The 21,657-nt window shown below is 42.0% G+C and overlaps 2 protein-coding genes across 2 annotated transcripts; both read right to left on the reverse strand.

Annotated features, from left to right (window-relative positions):
- Positions 1–228: 228 nt before the first annotated feature.
- Positions 229–9,759, reverse strand: LOC137273667 (uncharacterized). The gene is made up of 8 exons (XM_067806460.1): positions 9,322–9,759; positions 8,252–8,522; positions 5,982–6,548; positions 5,281–5,375; positions 3,824–3,906; positions 3,085–3,224; positions 2,334–2,426; positions 229–2,048 (listed from the first exon to the last, which is right to left on the reverse strand). Exons 1-8 carry the CDS (start codon positions 9,556–9,558, stop codon positions 1,351–1,353), a joined length of 2,184 nt encoding a protein of 727 aa, XP_067662561.1. The 5' UTR covers positions 9,559–9,759; the 3' UTR covers positions 229–1,350.
- Positions 9,760–11,790: 2,031 nt separating this feature from the next.
- LOC137273672 (uncharacterized) lies at positions 11,791–20,786 on the reverse strand. Its single transcript, XM_067806465.1, has 8 exons — positions 20,320–20,786; positions 19,715–19,985; positions 17,743–18,309; positions 17,257–17,351; positions 15,635–15,717; positions 15,228–15,373; positions 14,386–14,478; positions 11,791–12,943 (listed from the first exon to the last, which is right to left on the reverse strand). Exons 1-8 carry the CDS (start codon positions 20,557–20,559, stop codon positions 12,309–12,311), a joined length of 2,130 nt encoding a protein of 709 aa, XP_067662566.1. The 5' UTR covers positions 20,560–20,786; the 3' UTR covers positions 11,791–12,308.
- Positions 20,787–21,657: the final 871 nt, after the last annotated feature.

Consider the following 21,657-nt stretch of genomic DNA (forward strand, 5'->3'; position numbering starts at 1 on the left):
GTCCTGATTAGTGCACGTCAGTAATAGTGAGTGAGTGAGTGAGATGAGTTTGACTCCGGACTCAGACAAGCCAGTGATCAACAGTATGACTATCAATCTACGTAACTGACTCAATGACATGTACCAATCAAGTTAGCAAGCGTGTCCACCCGATCCCGTTAGCTGCCTCTTAAGACAAGCATGGGTTACTGAAGACCAATTCAAAAGAAATCCCGACAACACGGACAATGCAAGTTCCTGTATGGCTGGCCTGGTTGGTACCTGTTGGGTCTGCCAACACAACTACTTTTAATTCAGACATATAGGCACACATGCATGCTTAAGCCATAATCTTGTAATCATAGGTAAGCACAGTTTATTAATGATGGTTTGCATGCTCCCATTTTCACCCACATGTGTTGAACACCTTAAAACTGCATCACTTCTGGTTCTGTGATGTTCCCGAAGCACTGTGACGCTAAAACAACTCAGTGACACTTTATGGAAAAGATTGTGGTATCAAATACAAATACAAGTCCCGGAAATACCAAATATCAGTTTCTTATCTGAGATTTTGGCCAGTTATCACACTTAAACCGTGGACAGGCTGACCAACATACCACCGTCGCATACAGCTGATATCTTTGTCGGATTAAAAACTGGATTGACAAATAATGATAACAGAGTAATGTCCCTTTGTATACACGTACTGCTTCCCTAAAGCATTGCTACAGCGTACCATTTGCTCCAATAACACACAAGATACATTTGATAATATGTCAATAGAATTACACTTAACATGCTTGGTCTGTTCTGGTCTGTGAGTACTTTTAGCAATAATCCAGGAATGTCACGGCGGGGGAAGCCGGAAAAGAGCTTCATATAATGTACTCAATCAAAACTGGGTCTTCGGTGTGGCGAACGGACGCTTTAACCACTGGGCTACCCCACAGGTTACATTCAACATAAACATCTAGACAGAAGCGTATGAGGATTTACACGGATTCAAGCCGCTCGCCTGGAATCACCACATAGGGACACGTCTCAACTGGTTTTATTATATGTGTCATCAGGTCAAACAAGTCAGCATTACAAAATAGTGCAATATCTTGTTTTGTATACATACTTAGAAGTCGGAGGTGGAAGCTCATTCATACCCGGTGTTCACTTGAAAAAAAGAATTTTGAATAGTGAGAGTCAGCTTCAGGTTAGATTTTACAAACCGTCAAAACACACACCCCTCCTCCGCAGCACCACCCTTTTAAAATAAAACTGCAATCAAAATATTACATGCAAAATATTAACATACATGTATATTTTATAAGACGATACGAAACGTATCTCGGGGTAACGGGAATTTTTATAATTACGTTAACCAATTATTAATCCTTCAGGAACGCACAAGAGAACAACCTCGTTCCAATACTCATTATCAGGACAAATCATTTCAAAGGCATTTCCGTATTGGTCACAATGAATGTACTTCTTTCTGTCGGTAGGGTGAGGGAAGAAAAACAGTGATCCCGTGTCCAAATGAGGTCGGCAAGGGCTGGGAATCGCCCTATCAAAGATCAGTTCTGTCTGGTTGATAATGACATATTTGAACCTGCAAGTCAAATCCAGTTCGTCCCATACCTTTTCAGCGTCACACTTTTTGATAAACCCAACATTTGGAAAGACGGAGCAGTCTATGTATTTCGTTTCGTCAGGAGGGTAAGGAAACAGGAAAAGTCCCGCTGCAAGATGTTCGCTGGTGCATGGGTTGCCTGGAAGGAAGGTTGTAGGGTACAAAGTGTCGACTTCAGAAGTTGTGGTTGTAGGCGTTGTTGTAGATTTGGTTGTGGTTGTTGTTGTTGTAGTGGAAGTTGTTGTTGATGTTGTGGTGGTTATGGTAGTTGTTGATGGCTCGCCACTGATGCAGCTCATAGTCACGACGTCGTAGACGTGGTGGGCTGGACACTCAAAAACAAAGCTGGTTCCGCTGATGCTGCAGAAGACGAACTTTGTCTGGTCCAGGGGATGAGGCTTGTTCGTGGGGAACCCTGGCTTGCAAGCATTGAGGATGTTGTCTGCAAACAACCAGAGTATACGTGTCTGTATTATTCTCACCTCATTCATTTAACAGGATTAGACAGAGAAACCGTCAGAAAGACAGCCAGGCAGAAGGACAGACAGACACGTCAAGACCAGTTGTCACACGCCCTATACCAGTTGTTACAGACCAGGTGAATTAGCACAACCCGATGTCACAGTGCAACCCTTCTGAATATGGAAACCCCTGTCATGTACACTCTACTGACACCAGATCAGTCCTTGGTTTTGTGGTGTCGTGTCGACCAACTCGACCAACTTACACGGTGGAGGCAGGAACCTGTAGATGTGTCTGTAGATATCCGTTACAGAGCACTGATTGGCCAAGGCACCTTTAACACAAATCACCGAGACATCTGGAAAGAAAACAGATATTATTCTCTGAGAAAGGTTTCACTCGCCTTCAGCAATAATACAGCAACATCATGACGTCGGAAATAAGGGATAATCTCCCACGATGGATCCACGCTTGGAAAACAACTTTCTGAAAATTTAGGACACACATTTCGTATCGAGGACTGCCATTCCAGACTACTCATTAAAAGTCTGGATTAGAAGTTGAAAATGAAGTGACTACAAACATCTTTCAGTGACCTACAAGAAGATTCTTTTGCCAAGGAACCAACTGAATCGATCGCAGTAAATTGTGAAATAAGTTCAGAAATTTAGAGTTATTATTTCCATACCCGTTTGCGCTAAGACAGGACCCAGTCGTGAACATGGCCACGAGGAGGGTACGTCATCCGGCTTCCGGCATGACATGAGTAGTTACAAAAGAACAAGGTGGAAGATGTATGCTTTCATAAGATATGGAAGAAGGTTGTCCAAACAAATGGCCGAAATTGTAGGGCTGTATTTTTACGAAGGGCTGGGTAAGGGAACAAGAGAGGATCTTTTATTAATGATACAGAATAGGTTACAAGGCGGATGTATGTATTCGTATGTTATGGAGGGAGGTGGTCTGGACAAAATTTGTCAGACACCTGACCTGCAGAGCGGTGAGAGTCTACTCACAGGGTGCCACCCACTCCAGGTCGCCCACTGTAATGGTGTATTTGCCGGAACAGGCATGTCCCGATGCAGTGACATTCAGATACAGCACATCCTGACCTGCTTCCAGAAGCACCACGCTCGGGATTCCTGGAAAGGCGGTACTGAAACAAAAACGCCCTGACATCAGTTTGCATGTTAGACACTTGGAGACGGGCTAGACGACTGACCGTGTGGCGACGGACAGTATACATATAGACCCACGCACACACACAACGAGGCACAAAATGAGACACGCACATTGACACGCACGTATTGCTCGAAGCTGTTCAAAGGCGCATCACAAAGTTTATCCCGGATAACCCAAGCTACATGTTAGGCGTTAGAAGGTTATAGTCACATAGCTTATCACACCAGGTACCCAATCTTTCTGCGCGGTGACCAGGGGCAAGTTTGTACAAACCCACTTACACAAGTTGAAACCATATGTATCACGTGTGCTTGACTTGAGTGGGGCATGACTTGAGTCCTAAATTCGCTGGCAAACACGGTCACCCATCCAAGTACTCTCTGCAACCAACTTTGCTTAACTTCAAATGATTTTTGTACCTGTACCCTGTGGACACATATCACCTGTGGTTGAGTTTAAATCACTTAAATATTAAATCATCAGCCCAGCCCCAGCCCTGTGCACGTTTTGTTCTATATATTTATCAACACGTGCTTGTCTTCACACATTATCACACGTCTTCACACGTCTCACCTGTGGAAACTGTTGACAGCTATGCTGGGTGACTGATAACTTAACGACCCGTATATATCCACATGTCCATTTTCCACGCTTACCTGAATTAAAAAGCATGATTTAGTATGTCACATAGTGTATTCTTTGTAAGTCAGGTTTATTTAAATTTTGACTGGAGAGTGTAATTATTCAAATGAACAGGCATGACCTTTCACGTTCACAGTGACTTGCTGAAAATAATGCGTGATCGGTTTATCACTCGTTCTCTGAGAGCCATCAACATGTAAGAATGGTATAGAGAGACAAACGGAACTCACATAAAGTTGACAAACACCCTCCTGTCGTTTCTGGGCGAATTCTGGGTAAGAACTATGGGATTTCGAGCCTCTAACCTCTCATATGAAATAGGTTGAACTTCTTAACTGTACCTGCCACACATGACTTTATTATTAAAAATAGCGGTATCGAGTCCGCCATGTCTGTCCTTCACCTGCACTAGGCTTACACCGACGACGAGCTTGCTCTCTCATAGGCTGAAAGTAAAATACCTGCGTATACAAAATGCAGGTATTATGTTTTAGAAGGAGAATACAAACCCCTGTGCTCACGTCAATATTCGAATTGGTATATAGAATACTAGTACCTCGACTACCTGAAAATGCAGAATGGCCACAAAGACTATAGATACTGGTGGCAAAGGCGAAGACGACATCCAGGGTATTGATCGAAAGACAAGGGAAGAATAACACATGGGATAATCGAGAGTGAAATGTCATCTACTTTTCTTTTCGATTCGGGTAGGTTACATCCCTATTTCCACGTTACCGTTACAACCCTATTTCCACGTTACCGTGACAACCCTATTTCCACGTTACCGTGACATCCCTATTTCCACGTTACCGTGACAACCCTATTTCCACGTTACCGTGACATCCCTATTTCCACGTTACCGTGACAACCCTATTTCCACGTTACCGTTACAACCCTATTTCCACGTTACCGTGACAACCCTATTTCCACGTTACCGTGACATCCCTATTTCCACGTTACCGTGACAACCCTATTTCCACGTTACCGTGACATCCCTATTTCCACGTTACCGTTACAACCCTATTTCCACGTTACCGTGACAACCCTATTTCCACGTTACCGTGACAACCCTATTTCCACGTTACCGTGACATCCCTATTTCCACGTTACCGTGACAACCCTATTTCCACGTTACCGTGACAACCCTATTTCCACGTTACCGTGACAACCCTATTTCCACGTTACCGTGACAACCCTATTTCCACGTTACCGTGACAACCCTATTTCCACGTTACCGTGACATCCCTATTTCCACGTTACCGTGACAACCCTATTTCCACGTTACCGTGACAACCCTATTTCCACGTTACCGTGACAACCCTATTTCCACGTTACCGTGACAACCCTATTTCCACGTTACCGTGACAACCCTATTTCCACGTTACCGTGACTTGGGTGCTGGGACCGTCTGTGAGAATCTGGTACAGTTCATCCTTAGAGCAAGGGAGGATGTAGGATCCTGTCTTCAGAACCGCTGGTGCTGTCAACGTTGTTTGAAATAGAGACAATATTGAAGTGAAGGGGTATAACATTTAGATATACACAGATAGATTTCTCTCACACATGAATAGATCGGATATCCGCTTGCGATGTTTCTAAAACAAGCAAGCAAGGAAGCAAACAAACAAACAAATATATAAATACTTTTGAGAGTGAGTGAGCTAGTATTTTTACGGCGCTTTTAACATTGCGATGCACCCATTTGGTGAATCGAACCCGGGATAAACGGATGCTGAGGTATGTGATTCAAAATTGGAATCAGTTTCGAACATATTTCAAAAGTCCACTGGCTCCCCAAATGCTATCATTATGAGTGAGTGGGTGAGTTTGGTTTTACGCCGCTTTTAGCAATATTCCAGCGATATCACGGCGGGGGACACCAAAAATGGGCCTCACACATTGTACCCATGTGGGGAATCGAACCCGGGTGACGAGCGAACGCTTTAACCATTAGGCTACCCAGCCGCCCCCTATCATGATGCTGGTATTCGAAGTGAAGAAGTAAGTGGATTCGAGGGCTAATCCGAGGACTTCATCTTGACATATCTTTGACCCTTGCTTCTTGGATATATTTGAAAGCGCTCACCTTTACAAGATCGTTCCTGTATTTCACTTACAAGAGCGGTAAGGTCTGAATATTCCGACAACTCTATGACATGTGTACATGATGGCGCGCTTGCCACGCCCACCAACTCAATGTTATCCACGTGGCGTCCAACACCAATGGCAAAGATGATGATGCCTTTTTTGCGAGCTCTCCGGGCTGCAGCCACTGTTCTTGAACTTGCATTTGATTTACCATCTGTCACCAGGAGTATGACCTTTGAGGAACCATTCCGAGAACCCATGGCCTCAGTGAAGAGATCTTCAGAAGCAAAGTTCAAAGCCAGGTCAGTTTCTGTTCCACCGCCGGCCTTGGTGACATTGTCGATGGCGCCAAGAACTTCATCTTTCGTCGTGTATTCGATGAAGTTAAACTCGGATCTGTAGCCAGTGCTGAACGAGATGAAAGCTACCCTAACGTCGGTTGGGCCAATTTGAAATATTTTGATTACGTTACGAGTAAATCTTTTGGCACTTTCAAAGTCATCCATTGAGACACTTCCGGATGCATCCATTAGGAAAGCCAGATCGAGGTTGGTTCGCGAACACACTGAAAACAAAATGATAACCTCTTAGATTCAAATCACGTGTGGTATCCACACTTTTAAATATCCAACAATACCTACATCAGCTTAATATACACCTGAAATGGAACATAAACTACTACTACTACTACTACTACTACTACTGATGCTGCTGATACTGTACTACCTCTACGACTACAACTACTAGTTTCATCACAATTACTGAAGACTACTAAGGCCTCCTGTATTACTATTGCTGTTGCTGACACTACCATCACCACCGCCACGAAGACGACTAAGCCCTGCTGTAATACTATTGCTGTTGCTGACACTACCATCACCACCGCCACGAAGACGACTAAGCCCTGCTGTAATACTATTGCTGTTGCTGATACTGTCTTACCATCTCTAAAGACGTCGACGACTACTACAAAAACATCTGCATTACCATTGTTACAACTACTACCACCACTCCTACTACGTCCACTAAGGGCTATAAGACAGTAGTGAGCCTAACTATCTCCTCCATGTCCAATGTTTGTTAAGGTTCCAGTAAATTCTGAAAGGGTCATTAGGACAGCCATTTCCAAAGTTTCACATATATGGGTAATGTGGTTCACAATATATGAGTCATCAGAACTCATTGAGGTATAATATTTATAAACTAATTGCAGAAAATGAAAACGATACGTCATTTGGTACCTTTTTTATGTCCTCAGATAATATCATAATTATAAAATATATTGAGAATGCTATTGGATAAATTCCCGTCATAATCAACATCCAAAGACTTTGTTTTCAGTCATTTTGATCTTGTGTCAAAATATTCACAAAGATGGCACTGTTTACATTACATTGTAATGTGGCCATTTATTTATTTATTTATTTATTTGGGGGTGTATCAAGTTTGAAAGTCAAACAAAATGGGGATCGTGAGGTCGTGTGGCTAGAACAAAACCAACTCGCTTGAGTTTAACATATATATATATTATGTAGAAAAGACGTGGTAAAAGGTTCCGTACGACAGTCATGAAAAAGTTACAAGGTCAAGACCGTCAAATTGTGAGCAACCATCTACAGGATCGCTTCACCAGAGCGACGGGGACAACACGCCAGACCGTTTGGGACGCACAACAGTCCCATGTCGATAGTCGATACAGAGCGTCGACATTTGCGCGGGAGAAAGCTTTGCTGTCACCTACCTTAACGTGGTCCTCTCCTCACGGCTTGTCACCTCCCTGACAGGGTCTGGATCAGGCATCAGACAGTTCGCAGAGTATGGAGCTAAGTGCTTAAAGGTATTCATCAACCGGCCATGCCATGTACACACGAAGCAAGGCCGTCATCGATACCAGTGGATGTCGCACACGATACTATTCAGGTAACTTTAATGGTACCATTCTGGGTGATTTTGTTTGTGTCAACTCTAAACGTGATTCCCGAAAATGTGTTATGCATAATTTTTCAAGCTCAATCCTCATTTTGATTGTTAATTAGACCTAAATGAAGTGTGTGCTTTCAGAAACCTCTATCTACGTGACGTTTCGTTTGCGATTCAGTACATAACTGGCTCATCTCAATACACTTGCTGCTCAAAACGTTAGGTTTACCATGGAGCAGTTATTGACTGACTAATGATATCAAGGGGTTTCAACACAGAGGTTATAAGGAATGTTTTTTGATGTTAACCTCAACTAAAGCGTCAAGTCATGATATTATATCTGTTTACCAATGTTTAGTTGTTTCGCTGCTGTGTAATAGTCATGGGCTGCGTGGGGGTCATCATGGAAGTGTTTCCTGTAGAATGTGCCTTGATTCTCCACACCCTGTGGGAGGGGTTCGGTAATGGTGGTCAGATAGAGAGCAGCAGCCAGTCCTGAGTACAGAGGTTTCCTGAGATCTGACCACTGAACTGTATTCCAGTCGATGGCAAACTGTGACTTGACGTCCGCGAACAGGGTGCCCGAGTTCTTGATCAGGTTGAACTTGTTCTGGTCGATCTGGGGTAAAGAATACATTTTATGGATTATCGTTTCTTTGAAACTGTGGACAATGCGGCCTTGTCGATATCAAAACTATTTTAAGTTCCCCTGTAATGGTTTAAAAACGTTATCAATTCATGTGTGAATGAACCCCTAACAAAAAGGGTTTTATGTTGATCAGGGTATAGGGGCTAATGCAAATGCCCCTACCATATCATAGTTCTTAGTTTATTTTAATGTAAATATTTATGTTAACCGTTTCATCATTTGTTTGTTGGGCCATTCTCGAGTCCATGTATCGAACACAAAACTGTAAAAGGTTCTCCACCGGCTAAATATTAAGTGAAATGTCGTTAACTGGAAATCTTTTAAACTCAATGTCTACAATAGTTAGCCCAAACAATCACATTATATTCCACTCTTGTTAGGATTCTGAAACTAGTTATAGTTCAAGAGATACCTTAAATATAATAAAATGATTACGTGTATAAGGCGATTTAAAAACATGACACACTATATTTCACAAAACTTGCATTTTGAATTGAAATGTCCAATGCGTATTCAGATACGCCGAACAACCAGTGTCGAGTCCCTATTCGGGTACTACTAACTGCCCCAGCTGTGTCAAAGTAACAGGTTCAGACCTAGATATTTCGAGTTATCCGATGTTCGACATATGATGGGTATTTCACAGGGAAGCTTTTACTTTGACACAACCATAGGTTCGGCATATCAAAGGTTACCTGTATATTGTTGGTTTCATTCTCCGCGATGGTCGGAATATTGCAACCTTTGACAATCTCACTCACTCACTCACCTGCCAGATTCCTCCGTCATAGCCATGTCTGTAGGTCTTAGTGTCTGTTCCATCATGCGTCTCCACGTACGCCAGACGTCTGAGGAACATCTTGTCATCAGAAAACAGGCAGGACTCTGTAATTCTGTTCACCACAGCCTCTGTCACCTCAGACCCAGATGCTCCTGGAACTTGAGTTTGGTCCTGAACGATGGCAACGCCCAACCCCAAAAGAAGACTGGCCAATACACAATACATGATGTGTGACCACGCTAAGCTAGATATTATGGAAAAGCACAAGTCTATAATCGATCAAAAAATGTGACCACATTTTCAAGTTCCATCGGTTATAGTATGCTAGTGAACTTCACAAACACGGTCGCGTCACAAATGCTTCAATGGGGTAAAACCTGATTGAGATAACCTATGTCTTTAGTTTGACGTGACACTAGGTCAAGTAGGGGATTACTGTGGCGTTTGTAGGGCAAGACGACCACTTCAACCAGACACAACATTCCTAGAAAGAGAACACACTCGTCTTGAGGCTAGAGGTTTTTAATTATGTTGTTTTCATTGCAGCGGGTTCAACCAATCAGGATGTTTGCTCTGACGACAACTCGACCATTGTTTAGGACAAGTTGATATGAATGTACTGTTAGCTAGTAGACATTCCTAACGATCATGGTTAACGCTTAATGTCGGGTGATGTTTCTGACAAGCAAAGAACCAAACTGAGGTCAAAGGATGAATGAAATGTTTATGAAAAACGTCATTTAACTGTCTGTGTGGCATTTTGTAAAAAAGCTTGCGTCAGCTGTTTAAATTACGAAATACGGTAGGGGAGTTGAGTGTGAAAGCCCCTTGGTTCTTCAAATATGCATTGAAGCGAGGGAAAGTGAGTGAGTGAATGAGTGAGTGAGTGAGTTTAGTTTTAATCAAACTTTGCACCCATTATTGGGGAATTCGGGTGACGAGGGAACGGTTTAACAGCTAGATTACCGGTAGCCCCTTGAAGGATGAGGAAACGACCGGTTGTTAAGAGACAGCAAAAGAGAATCAACTAGTTTAATACAAATACATAAAGACTTGCTTTAATAAGAGAAGCTAGCTAAGACGCTTTGTGGAGTGTAAATCCTTCTCAGCTAAGAGAAATATTTGTTTCAGACATGACAAAAGTGGAAAGCCTGCTTCGGTATCCTTTGACCTTCGATCACGTGATTGTATTCAGACTGAGGCTCGGGAGTGGAAAGTTTGAAATCTGTACATCGTGTATATACGTTATCGAAATGAACTGAAAATAGAAAAACCAAACACGTGCAGCTCAAGTACACCATGTAATCAACCGCGGAACTGCCATTTCTTACGCCGAGTATGAGCACATGACATTACTAGGTTTCTACTCCACGTAACATGTCATCATGTGAGGCATGACAAGAATCCTGCAAAAGCTATATCTTGCTATTTAAGGCTTGAAGTGTATATGAATACTTTAGCAAGTAGTAAAATATGATTGACTTCTTGTTTTTTTTAGGACAGACAAACCAAATTTTGATAGCGTCAACTTGGTTTGGAGGTTATTATTATGGAATTCTTCAACTTAAGCAAAAAAAATGACATTCAAAGAAAGCATGTGAAACATCTTAATGTATATGTATCGCCACCAGCTAACTTCATCTTCAGTTTTTGTATACTTTGTATTTAATTATTATCAAATGCCAGTTCTTCCCGATTGTTTCTTGGTTTGAGAGCCCCATTACCAGTGTTTGAAGTGTTTTGCTAGCCAGTCGGAACAGCTATGCCTGGAAGTTACTAGCCCATAAAATAGATCACTAGCCCGAAATTTGAATGTAGAAACTAGGCACAAGATTACAAAAATAGATTATAAGATATTGTGGGCATGGCATGAATCATTAAGCTGCAAATGTGATAAACAGTTCATCAGGTGTCAATCTTGCATGATTTCAAAGTGTATCATACGAGAGTTGGTCAAACAGTTCTGGGCCTATATAACTTCTAGACTAGTGACACCAACTAATCTTAGGAGTGTTGTTGGACAGTGTTCCCAATCAGCATTTCCAGTTATTTTACTCAAATAGATCAACTAGTTCGAAAGCAACGGGTCCTGGGAAAAACTTTTAATATGTAATGTTGAGGACATTTCCGTCTTTGACACACGAATGATCCAAATAATGTTCAATGGAATTGCCTTGAATATCTTCGAACAAGCTTTCAAAATGTGTTTTGGTTGACACGTGGATGGCATTTCCATCTTTTACATGACTGTTATCAAAATTATTTGCTTTTAGGAATTGAACCAGCTGGTCTCATGTTTGGCTCACATGAACAGTTCACTAGCCTTTGCATGATTTGTGACAAGTGGTATAGTTGAGGCAGGATTCTGGTTTCAACAGTCTTTCACAGTGACTCATAAACACATGTTCTGATGAAGTAGGCATCGAAACCTGTGTCAGAGATATGTCGTTAAGGTTATTCAATAGTTATGGCTTTATTACATAAATGACATAGTTTTATTCCTTACTCAGCACTATTACAGCTATATGGCGACTGCAGGTCTTATGGGTTTACTACGTGCTTGAAACCATCGAACACACGTATGATGCTGAGTAAACCATCTCGTTCTCTCAGATCAGTGCTCATGATGTTGATCACTGGATTGCCTGGTCCAGACTCCATTACACGCAGACAGCCGCTGGCATCTGGTAAGTTCAATGTTAACTACAAAGCGACCAACCAACCAACTCCATCTCTAAACATACAAAACGCGATTTAAAAGCATCGATCACTTTATTGATCATTAAATCGATATCGCATTTTTGATCACATATATAGGACATAGTAAGGCAAGTGAACAAAGCATCTGGAAAATAACCAAAATAACTTAAGCAGTAATTGTGTGTGTGTGTAAAAGTGGATTGTAATTATATAAAAGTGTGAACTGGTGAATCCGTTAACCAGGTAAAACAAATAACAATAGCAGAAACAAACAATCAGCCAATAATGAACCCCTCAGGAAGGCACTGAAGGACGGATTGCTTCCAAACCTCTGTGCCTTGACAATGCTTCTCATAGGCATCACCGTACTGGTCACAATGGATGAACATGTGCTTGTCTGTGGGATGGGGGTAGTAGAACAGATCTCCCGTCTTTAAGGGGTGCGGGCAAGGGTTAGGCAAGTCCTTGTCCAAGGTTCTGTCGGTTGGGTTAACCGGATATCTGTACGTACATGTGAGATCCATCTGGTCCCAGATCTTCCCTGGCTCGCATGACTTAATGTAGCCGTAATTGGGCCAATTGGAACAGTCGATGTATTTGGTTGGGTCGGGAGGGTACGGGAAGAACTGTGCTCTTGTTGCCAAACTGCATGGGTTGTTGTAAAGAGGCGCGTAGGTGCTAGGTGGAGCTCTCGTAGTTGTGGTTGTGGTGGTGGTCGTGGTGGTGGTGGTGGTCGTGGGAGTGCTGGGTTCCCCGGGGAAGCAGTCCTTAAACCGAGGGTCATACACGTAGTGGGGATAACACTGGAACTCATAGAGACCTGCTGGGCCACAGATGATGAACCTTGTCTGGTCATATGGGTGAATCATGAAGCCCGGTCGTCCAGGGGTACAGGGATTACTGTAGTAGTCTGTCAAATATACAAAATTATCTGCATGTAAAAGACTTTAATTTAATTGGTCCATGACGCTTTAACAAATTTTCGTGTCACCCCTCCCAAGAGGTTGACAACTGGAAAAAATATTACCCGCTGTCACGCTAATCACTAAACTCTATTGACGGTAATATAAATACGTGGTAAATTATCCTTCGGGTAATACGCTCTGTTGTACACCTCGTAGAAGCAGTGTTAACCGAGCCAGTAGTCCTGCCCTTGAGAGAAGCATACAACGTTTAATATAATATTAACAATCAACACTCTAAGATGTCTCTGTGGGTTATTTACCGCTGCACACAACACTAGTCCAGCTAAACCGCAATAATCGAGTCTGGATCAGACAGTCCAGAGATCAACAGCATGAGCATCAACTGAGATACGATGCCGTGTCAACCACCCAGTAATATTACAAGTGTGGGAGGAAGTCTGTAAATAATCGAGTCTGAACCAGACAACAGCGTGATCAACACATGGGCATCGATTGTGATACGTTGCCGTGTCAACCACCCAGTAATATTACAAGTGTGGGAGGAAGTCTGTAAATAATCGAGTCTTAACCAGACAACATCGTGATCAACACATGGGCATCGATTGTGATACGATGACGTTTCAATCAAGCCAGTTCGACCATCCGATCCAGTTAGACGCCTCTTACGACAAACACAGATTTTAAACCAGATTTTCCCGGATTGGGTATGGGGATTAGGTAATGAATTTTGGCGTTGTGAACAGCAATACCACAACAGCAAAACAGTCAAGTCAACAACACCGTCAACACAAAATCTTAGTCTGTTGACTGTCTGAAATGCATTCCAGGGATGTAGGGTCTAAAAAGTCGTGACATGCGGTTGCTATTACCGTGGTCTTGTCTCACTGAAAATGTTCCAGTGGCAGAGGGTCCACAGGTTCTGAGTCCACAAAGTCAAAACATGATGTAAGGGAATATTAGGGCGGTGGGGAGGTCTAGTGGTTAAAGCATTCTTCAAACCGAGGACCTGGTTTGATTCCCTAAATTAGTAACATTATCTGAAGCATATTGGTATCCTCGAGGGTAGATGAGCACATGGTCCCCTCACGACCAGTGAACAACTTATAATGTAGATCAGTAAAGGTAACAATATCAATATCAGTAAGTAATCGACTAGGCCAGGCAAACTAGTTGTTGACAGCATGAACAACGATACCTTTTGTCCCCCTTACTCCCCGTTGAGTAACGGAGCCAAGGCCCAACATTGTGTCCATCCTATTCTCGAATATATTGCCTCCTGTGGTAAATATTGGATACTGTTAACCAAATCCACTGTTGGTTAGGTTCGTTAGTAGTGGGAAACACATTTTTGTCGAAGTTGGAGAAACCTATTATATACTTCGAGTTATCCGAGGTTCGACAAACCCAAACGGTGTTTCGTACTTACATGGTGGTGGATGGTACTGGTAGAAGTGTCGGTAGATATAGGAAATATCGCAAGGCCCCGCCAAGTCACGCTCGACGCACGTGACAGACACGCCTAAAACAAAGGGATAAAAGGGATTGCGTTTTCATTGAAGAGAATGTTAGAATATAGAACAACTGGTACAGATATTAGATGGGTTTTAAATGGGAATTGTTTATAAAAATAATTGCAAATATTTTTATCCGTTCTTTACCAATACAAGCACGATGACATGATAACAGAGTAAATATCTATTTTTTATTATAATCAGGGTATTTGTGTAGCGCTGATCTCCACACCTTATGGGTATGCTCTACTTGCATACAACAGTTCAAGTCAGTTCTAATATCTCAGTTAGATAGGTGTTGAAATGAGCTGTAAGAATCTCAAGTGAGGGAGAGCAAAAGCTGTTGCTACCATATTACATGCATTTTGAAATACGTACTTTAGTGAGATCTGACAAGAACAGCGAATAAACTGGAATATATTTTGCATCGGTTGTTTAAACAGAACATAAACAAAAGTGAATACAGCACGGATAAATATCTTGTAGACATTGATGTATAAGAAATATTTAAATATTAACGATCTAAAAATATTTTTCATGCATATTAACATTTTCATGCATATTAAAAACACTATCTGTCGTCAGCTCCATATAAATAGTTATATAAATCGTGGAACATTTCTAGAATAACTATCATTTGTTTCAATGCTTCACAGATAAGTATTGTTCACGGAATAGCACGGGATAATAGACGTTCCTCCTACCACACTTAATTATCATACCCGCATATTGTTCTGATTTCTATATGGAAACATACCTGGATTGACCTTTTCAACGTTGCCGATCCTGATAGTGTAGTTGCCGGTGCAGCCAGTGGGTGGCCCAGTCGGTGTAACGTTGAGGTACAGTGGTTTCAGTTCCTGGTCGACCAGAACCACGGACGATGTATTCAGAACTGAATTACTGAAAAGCAAGTTGTTTGTTTTATAAACAGGACTAATTTATGTTTAAAAAATACACAACCATGTCTCACTTTTCACAATGTTGAAGTAAACATATTTAAGAAAATAAACTTGGTATACTTTATTTTGCTCCTCGGTACATTGGCGTGAGGTAAATGACAGAAGATGGGCCATCGTGTTTACGATTATTTTCACTGACAAACCAAAGATCATTATTACCATGCAATTGGACTCGACCCTGTCCAAATAAGTGACATTATACCTGAGAAAGTCGGAATCTGCTTTGTTTGGGGAAGGATTTCTCAGGGAACCATAAATGTCCACCATTCCGTCAGTAACATCAATCTGAAAATGTGGATAATTAAAAGATTTCCACGAGTGTACGTGGATTGTACACAGTCTAGTATTTTGGAACAGTGCATTATTGGTTTTTAATAACTACTTGTTTGAAGTACCACACTTCAAGAACAAATGTATCGATTATGTTAGTGTATTCGAAAAATATAATCAAGGAGGAGATGGAGAATTTACTTTAGAGTTTGAAAGTCTGCCAAAAATGCCAGAAATGTCTTCAATTTATTTCAGTTTTGGGGAGTGAAAATCATGACCTGAAATTTTGGTTTCTAAATCCCAGCGCTAGGATATCATTAAAGATAGGACAACCATCCTAGACCCTAGGATCAAAGTCAGGACACCCAAGGGCTTAGATAGTTTCGAAAATAGGGGCACTGGCAGATCGTCACGATTCTCATGCCGTAGTGATGAGGATTACAACAGATATACTGTCCGCCCAAAACATTACAAGTATGCCACGGCTGAGTTTCAATTACAATCATATGACGTCACAGGTATATCACACCGCAGGCATTACTGCTTCGACACAGACAGCACATTTACAGACATATCAAGTCGTGGTCTAAAATTTCCGTCATATTTCTGCACAGTCGGGAATATTTGAGCTGTCACTCCGAGTTTCTATGATGTGAAGTACTAATAGACGCATAGGCAAAAGAATATACACACTTATAGCTTGGATGGGACTGAAACATAAGTAAAGTCGTCATCGAAATGTTGTAAGGAAGACATTATAATGTGATAGATAAGTATTGGAGGCATTTAAAGTAAATCACCATAGCGTGACCGCTTGTTGTCAGTCTGTTTTAGCGGTCATCAAATATATATGTTTCATTGCGGTGTGTGGTTTTTCAGAAGGTGTTCGGTTTCAAAGAACCACGAAATGGAAGTTTAATGTCAACAGAAGTCTGAGTAGTAAAACGTCTTGGAGAACCGCCACGGAAAGTTAAACTGTCTGTGAGGAGCACCAACTGGATGGTAAACTGTACTGTGTGGTCTGCCTACTGGATGGTAAACTGTCTGTGAGAACTCCCGATTGGATGTTAAACTGTCTGAAAGAACTACCCACTGAATTTTAAACTGCCTATTTTAAACTGCCTGGAAGAACCGCGCACAAAGTGCTTAATTACCTCGAAGTATCGACTACTAAATGTTAAACTGTCTGGGAAAACCACCCACTAAATAGAGTCTTTGAATGGCATTTACAAGTGATACACATAAAGACACGAGTTTTTATGGATGACAACTTCTTCATTGTGAAGAGTCACAACGTTTCAAAGTATATTCTTACTTCTTTATCAGATGAATTCCATATACTTCGAAACGTCATTACTCTTCACAATAAAGGGTCTAGGAGAACCGCATACTGAATGTTAAGCTGTCTGGGAGAATCGCCTACTGAACATTTCATTGTCTGAGACCCGCCCACTGAATGTCAAACTGTCTGAATGTGAAACTGTTTCGACTGAATGTACATTTGTATTGAAGTACCTCCGACGATGTGTTATGCTGTCTGGATGTTAAACTTACAGTGACTTGTACGAGTGAACCATTTGTTACAATCTGGTACAGACCGCCTTTCGAACATTGATACCTATAGTAGCCAGTGTTCAGGACAGCAGGTGCTGCAAAACAAAACTGTCACAATGAATGTATCGTAAACGTCGTAATAATCATGGTATTAATAATCAGACTGGTTGAGTTACTCTCAAGACAAAACTGAGTTAAGGAAATCGACCCATTCAGTTTGAAGGCATTATCATAAAAACAATACACGTTGTCGAGAATCTTACAGAATTCATCAAAAGATGTGTTTCGTTTAGAAACAATTACATACTCTTTTCTACAAGTAAATATGTTTAATTTTTGTGTTTGTAAACAATTTGGTATTTCAAACTACTGGTATTTTGTGGAGAGCTACACTGATGACTTCAAGACCGCGGTCCTTTGGACTGTGTATTTGGACAGACAGGTCAGGAAATGAAGATGAAAAGTATGATGACACATTTAACATACCTTTACAAGAAACCTGCTGCATTTGATCGACGAGAGCACCAAGATCCGAGTAGCCCTTTAGCTCTATCACATGGGTACAGTAGGGCTTGTTGGCGACATTCCTCAACTCTGTGCTGTCGATGCCATCGCCTACACCAATGGCGAAAATGGTAATTCCTTTGTTCCGTGCCCCTATAGCCGCAAGCACAGTTTGCATAGGATTACTCGATTGGCCATCCGTCAGAAGAACAATAACTTTGGACGACCCGTCCCTGGCACCCATGGCGGGTGTGAAGAGGTGTTCAGAAGCAAAGTTCAGGGCTTCATCAGTGTCTGTTTCCCCGTTGTCCATAACGATGCCATCAATTGCATTCACCAGGGAAACTTTGTCGTTGTATCGGTTGAAATCAAACTGGGAGTTGAAGCCCGTGCTGAATGTCACAAAAGCTACACGAACATCGTCTATACCAATTTTGAAGTTGTCGACGACTTCACGAGCGAACTTTTTGGCACTTTCGAAATCCTCCGGAGCCTGGCTAGACGAGGCGTCCACCAAAAAGGCAAGATCGAGGTCAGTTCTTGCACAGACTGTAACACAAATTCATCAGTACATCATGGCTGAGGACTCATTAGAGTTATCAATAGTGTCATGGTAGTTGGTCGGTCAAGGTAGTGAATTATGGAGGTACTGTCTCAGAAAGTCGAATGTTTGGAATCACAGATGGAACAACGTCGCATTGTCTCATATTGGTCTTTTATTACCCACGTGGTGAAACATAACCGGTGTCATAATTATCATATGTGCACATGTGTACATTACAATTTTGCCAAGCAACAGTGGTTCAAGGGTTTCGTCGTGTGTGACGTCATTAACCAGTTGAACCCGACTTCAATGAGGAAGGCCGTCACACTTACTTACCGTGGTTTACTTCACAAATTTAGAAGTCAAAATGGATTATAAAACTGTAATGACACTTGAGCAAGTGTGTTAATGACTTATACGAAAGTCATGCAAAAGTATGTATTGCCCTCGTTCTCGCTCGGACAATGCGAAAAATTGACACTCGTTTCGTATAACTCTTATGACACACTTACTCTTGTAATAATCCCTATTTATCGCATTGCCTCGCTGTGAATATGGGGCTACTTAGGAAGGATGACAATATATGGATGAACAACTTCTTTATTGGTATGAGAGCGACGTTTCGGTGTAGGATCTAACACCGTTATCATGCAAGTGATGAACAGTATTAGGAAAGGGAGAGTATATACAGGTTAGTGGGTACGTTTGTACGTTGTAGGAAGTCAGACACAATAACAACACATGGACTTTGACAGGGTGGTGACAAACGAAACCTGCAAACACAAATGGGGTATTGAAGTCTGTGGTATACATAAGCGGAATTGTACCACAGGGCGATATTCACCAAAGCAACGATGTTCTAGGATGCCACTGTGTGTTCTGTGCTGAAAACTAGACATGAATGTAATACAGATATGTTATCAATTATCTGTTTGACTGGGATTTTAAAAGTTGACAGGATGAAAGAAGGAAATAGGAATTTACGATACTCTATGGATGACAACCAGGTAAGCAGATATGTTTGACGGGTGAGTATGTCTGATGTGCTGAGTGCATGCTGGTCAAAAGAGTGAGTGAGGTTAGTTTTACGCCCAACTGTATGGCAGCGGTCTGTAAATAATCGAGTCTGGATCAGTCAGTCCAGTGATCAATAGTATGAGCATCGATCTATGCAACTGGGAACCGATGACATGTTCCAAGGAGGTGAGCTAACCTGACATCCCATCCCGTTAGTCGCCTCTTACGGCGAGCATGGCGTGCTGAGGACCCGAATCTTCACGCCTATATATTGTATGGCATAACAGAGATTTACTGTACTTGCATTACAAGATGTATGGTGTTAAGAGTGGCAACTAAATATCAGACATTAGGAACAGCTGAAGTATGATCCTGACAGTGCTAAATGCATACCTGTATCAAAACTCTTTGAGCCTCTGTAAAAAAGGTTTGCAGCATGGGGATCAACGAAAAAGTATTTCCCATAAAAAGAGCCTTGCTTCTCCACACCCTGTGGGATGGGTTCGGTAATGGTGGTCAGATAGAGAGCAGCAGCGAGTCCGGAGTACAGAGGCTTCCTGAGATCAGACCACCGAACTGTATTCCAGTCGATGGCAAACTGCCTGTTGACATCTGCGAACAGGGTGCCCGAGTTCTTGATCAGGTTGAACTTGTCCTGGTCAATCTGGGGGTAAACATGGACATTGTCAGATCAAGGACTAGTTGTAATATGATGTGCTAGTTATTACCCTTTTGTCATATAGATATGGGGTACTGGTAACCTAAATAAGATATTTATCTATATGGTTCTTCAACTGTTAAAGCCCCTGCCCTGTTATCGTAGCCAAATTGTGTATAGTTGTCAATAATGTTAACTGTCTCGTCTGGAATATTACTGACTGTGGCGATACAAAAACACACTAACAAACAAGCACAGTAACTATCGACATCGTGGTAAAACATTACAATAAATGATGCATTAAAACAGGCCAAAGTCTCGCAGAGCATCCAACACCCACCTGCCAAATCCCCCCATCGTAGCCAGGTCTGTACGTCTTAGAGTCTGTCCCATCGTGAGAAGCCACGTAGGCCAGGCGTCTGAGGAAGAGCTTGTCGTGAGGGAAGATACAGGATTCCCGTATCTTATTCACCACAGCTTCCACAACCTCCTGGCCAAATGTTCCTGGATTTCGAGTCTGATCCTGGCCAAATGCCAGGCTAACCAGGAACACCCAGCAAACGAACACCGACGATGTCATGTCTGTTCTGGCACCAGTGGAGGTAGAGGGTTCATGTACAGAAAAATGGCCTCTACGCAAATGACACCATTCCTTTTAGTGATAAGACTAAACGCGAATATCCAATAAAGACAAGATATATAGTTGACAGACAGTTGATAAAGGAAGAAGGGGCAGGCTCTATGTAAGGTTATCTTCTGAACTGAGATGTCAAACTAACCTCGGTCTGTAAATTGCTCCTGTGATCTGCACTTGAAGTTCTCGTTTTGAAGTAGGGGTCTAAGGGCAAGGGTGGGTTGCAGAGGAATATCGCGATGCTGTATAGTTATGGAATGTGGGTGGTTTGTCGTGACAAACAGTAATCATATACCGTTTGAAATCATTTTAAGAATAATCCACCCGATGCTTTGTGTAAACATTGTATTTCCCGTTGAACGACGTCATCTGTTCCTCCGACCCTACTATATTAAGATGGCAGAAAACCCTGACCTTTTTCGACCTCAATCCAGCTGTGCTTATATGTTTACAATTCTCAGATGATCTCCATGTATGCGTGTTTTGAAGGTCACCTCCGCAGTTAAATATTAACTTTTGATAAACAAAATTCGGAGGAAAGCAATTAGTAACACGTTATTCTAAATTCTGTGGGGTCGATGAAATAGATGCACTTAGATCACACTAATTAGCAGAGAGCCACGCCATGCAATATCTTTGCACAACAAGACCCATGAAGGTGCTAGAGATAGCCGTAGATTACCCTAGGGAGGGGCAAGTAGTAGCTTGATGAAAGCTCAAGTATCCCTACACGGCCTCCTGAAGGTCAAGGAGTAGCCATGCATTACCTATCAAAGGGGCAAGAAGTAGTCCTGTACTACCATATGAAGGGCAAGAAGTACTCCTACTCTGCCCCGCAGGGGACAGGAAGAGACACTATATTAGCTTATGAAGAGCAAAACTTATTGCCCCTCATTGCTTGATGAAAGGGCAAGAAGTAGTACCTTATTTCCTAATGAAGGTTAAAAAGGTAGCCACGTATTAACTGATGTTGGGACAGGAAGTAACTCTATATTAACTGATGAAGGGGCAAAAGTAACTCTACGTTACCCAACGAAAGGGTAA

This window comes from Haliotis asinina, chromosome 2, assembly GCF_037392515.1.
Source record: "Haliotis asinina isolate JCU_RB_2024 chromosome 2, JCU_Hal_asi_v2, whole genome shotgun sequence".
In the NCBI taxonomy this organism is placed as follows: domain Eukaryota; kingdom Metazoa; phylum Mollusca; class Gastropoda; order Lepetellida; family Haliotidae; genus Haliotis; species Haliotis asinina.

Bases quoted from the DNA above. Each gene is read 5' to 3' on its own strand.
- LOC137273672 (XM_067806465.1), bottom strand. From the start codon at position 20,559: ATGACATCGTCGGTGTTCGTTTGCTGGGTGTTCCTGGTTAGCCTGGCA. The intron at 17,352-17,742 runs GTATGTTAAATG...TTTGTTTTGCAG, and splicing joins GCAGCAGGTTTCTTGTAAAG to CACCTGCTGTCCTGAACACT. The intron at 12,944-14,385 runs GTAAGTACGAAA...TATATTTGACAG, and splicing joins CCAGTACCATCCACCACCAT to ACTACTACAGTAATCCCTGT.
- LOC137273667 (XM_067806460.1), bottom strand. From the start codon at position 9,558: ATGTATTGTGTATTGGCCAGTCTTCTTTTGGGGTTGGGCGTTGCCATC. The intron at 5,376-5,981 runs GTGAGCGCTTTC...CAACGTTGACAG, and splicing joins ACAGGAACGATCTTGTAAAG to CACCAGCGGTTCTGAAGACA. The intron at 2,049-2,333 runs GTAAGTTGGTCG...GGTTGTTTGCAG, and splicing joins CAGGTTCCTGCCTCCACCGT to ACAACATCCTCAATGCTTGC.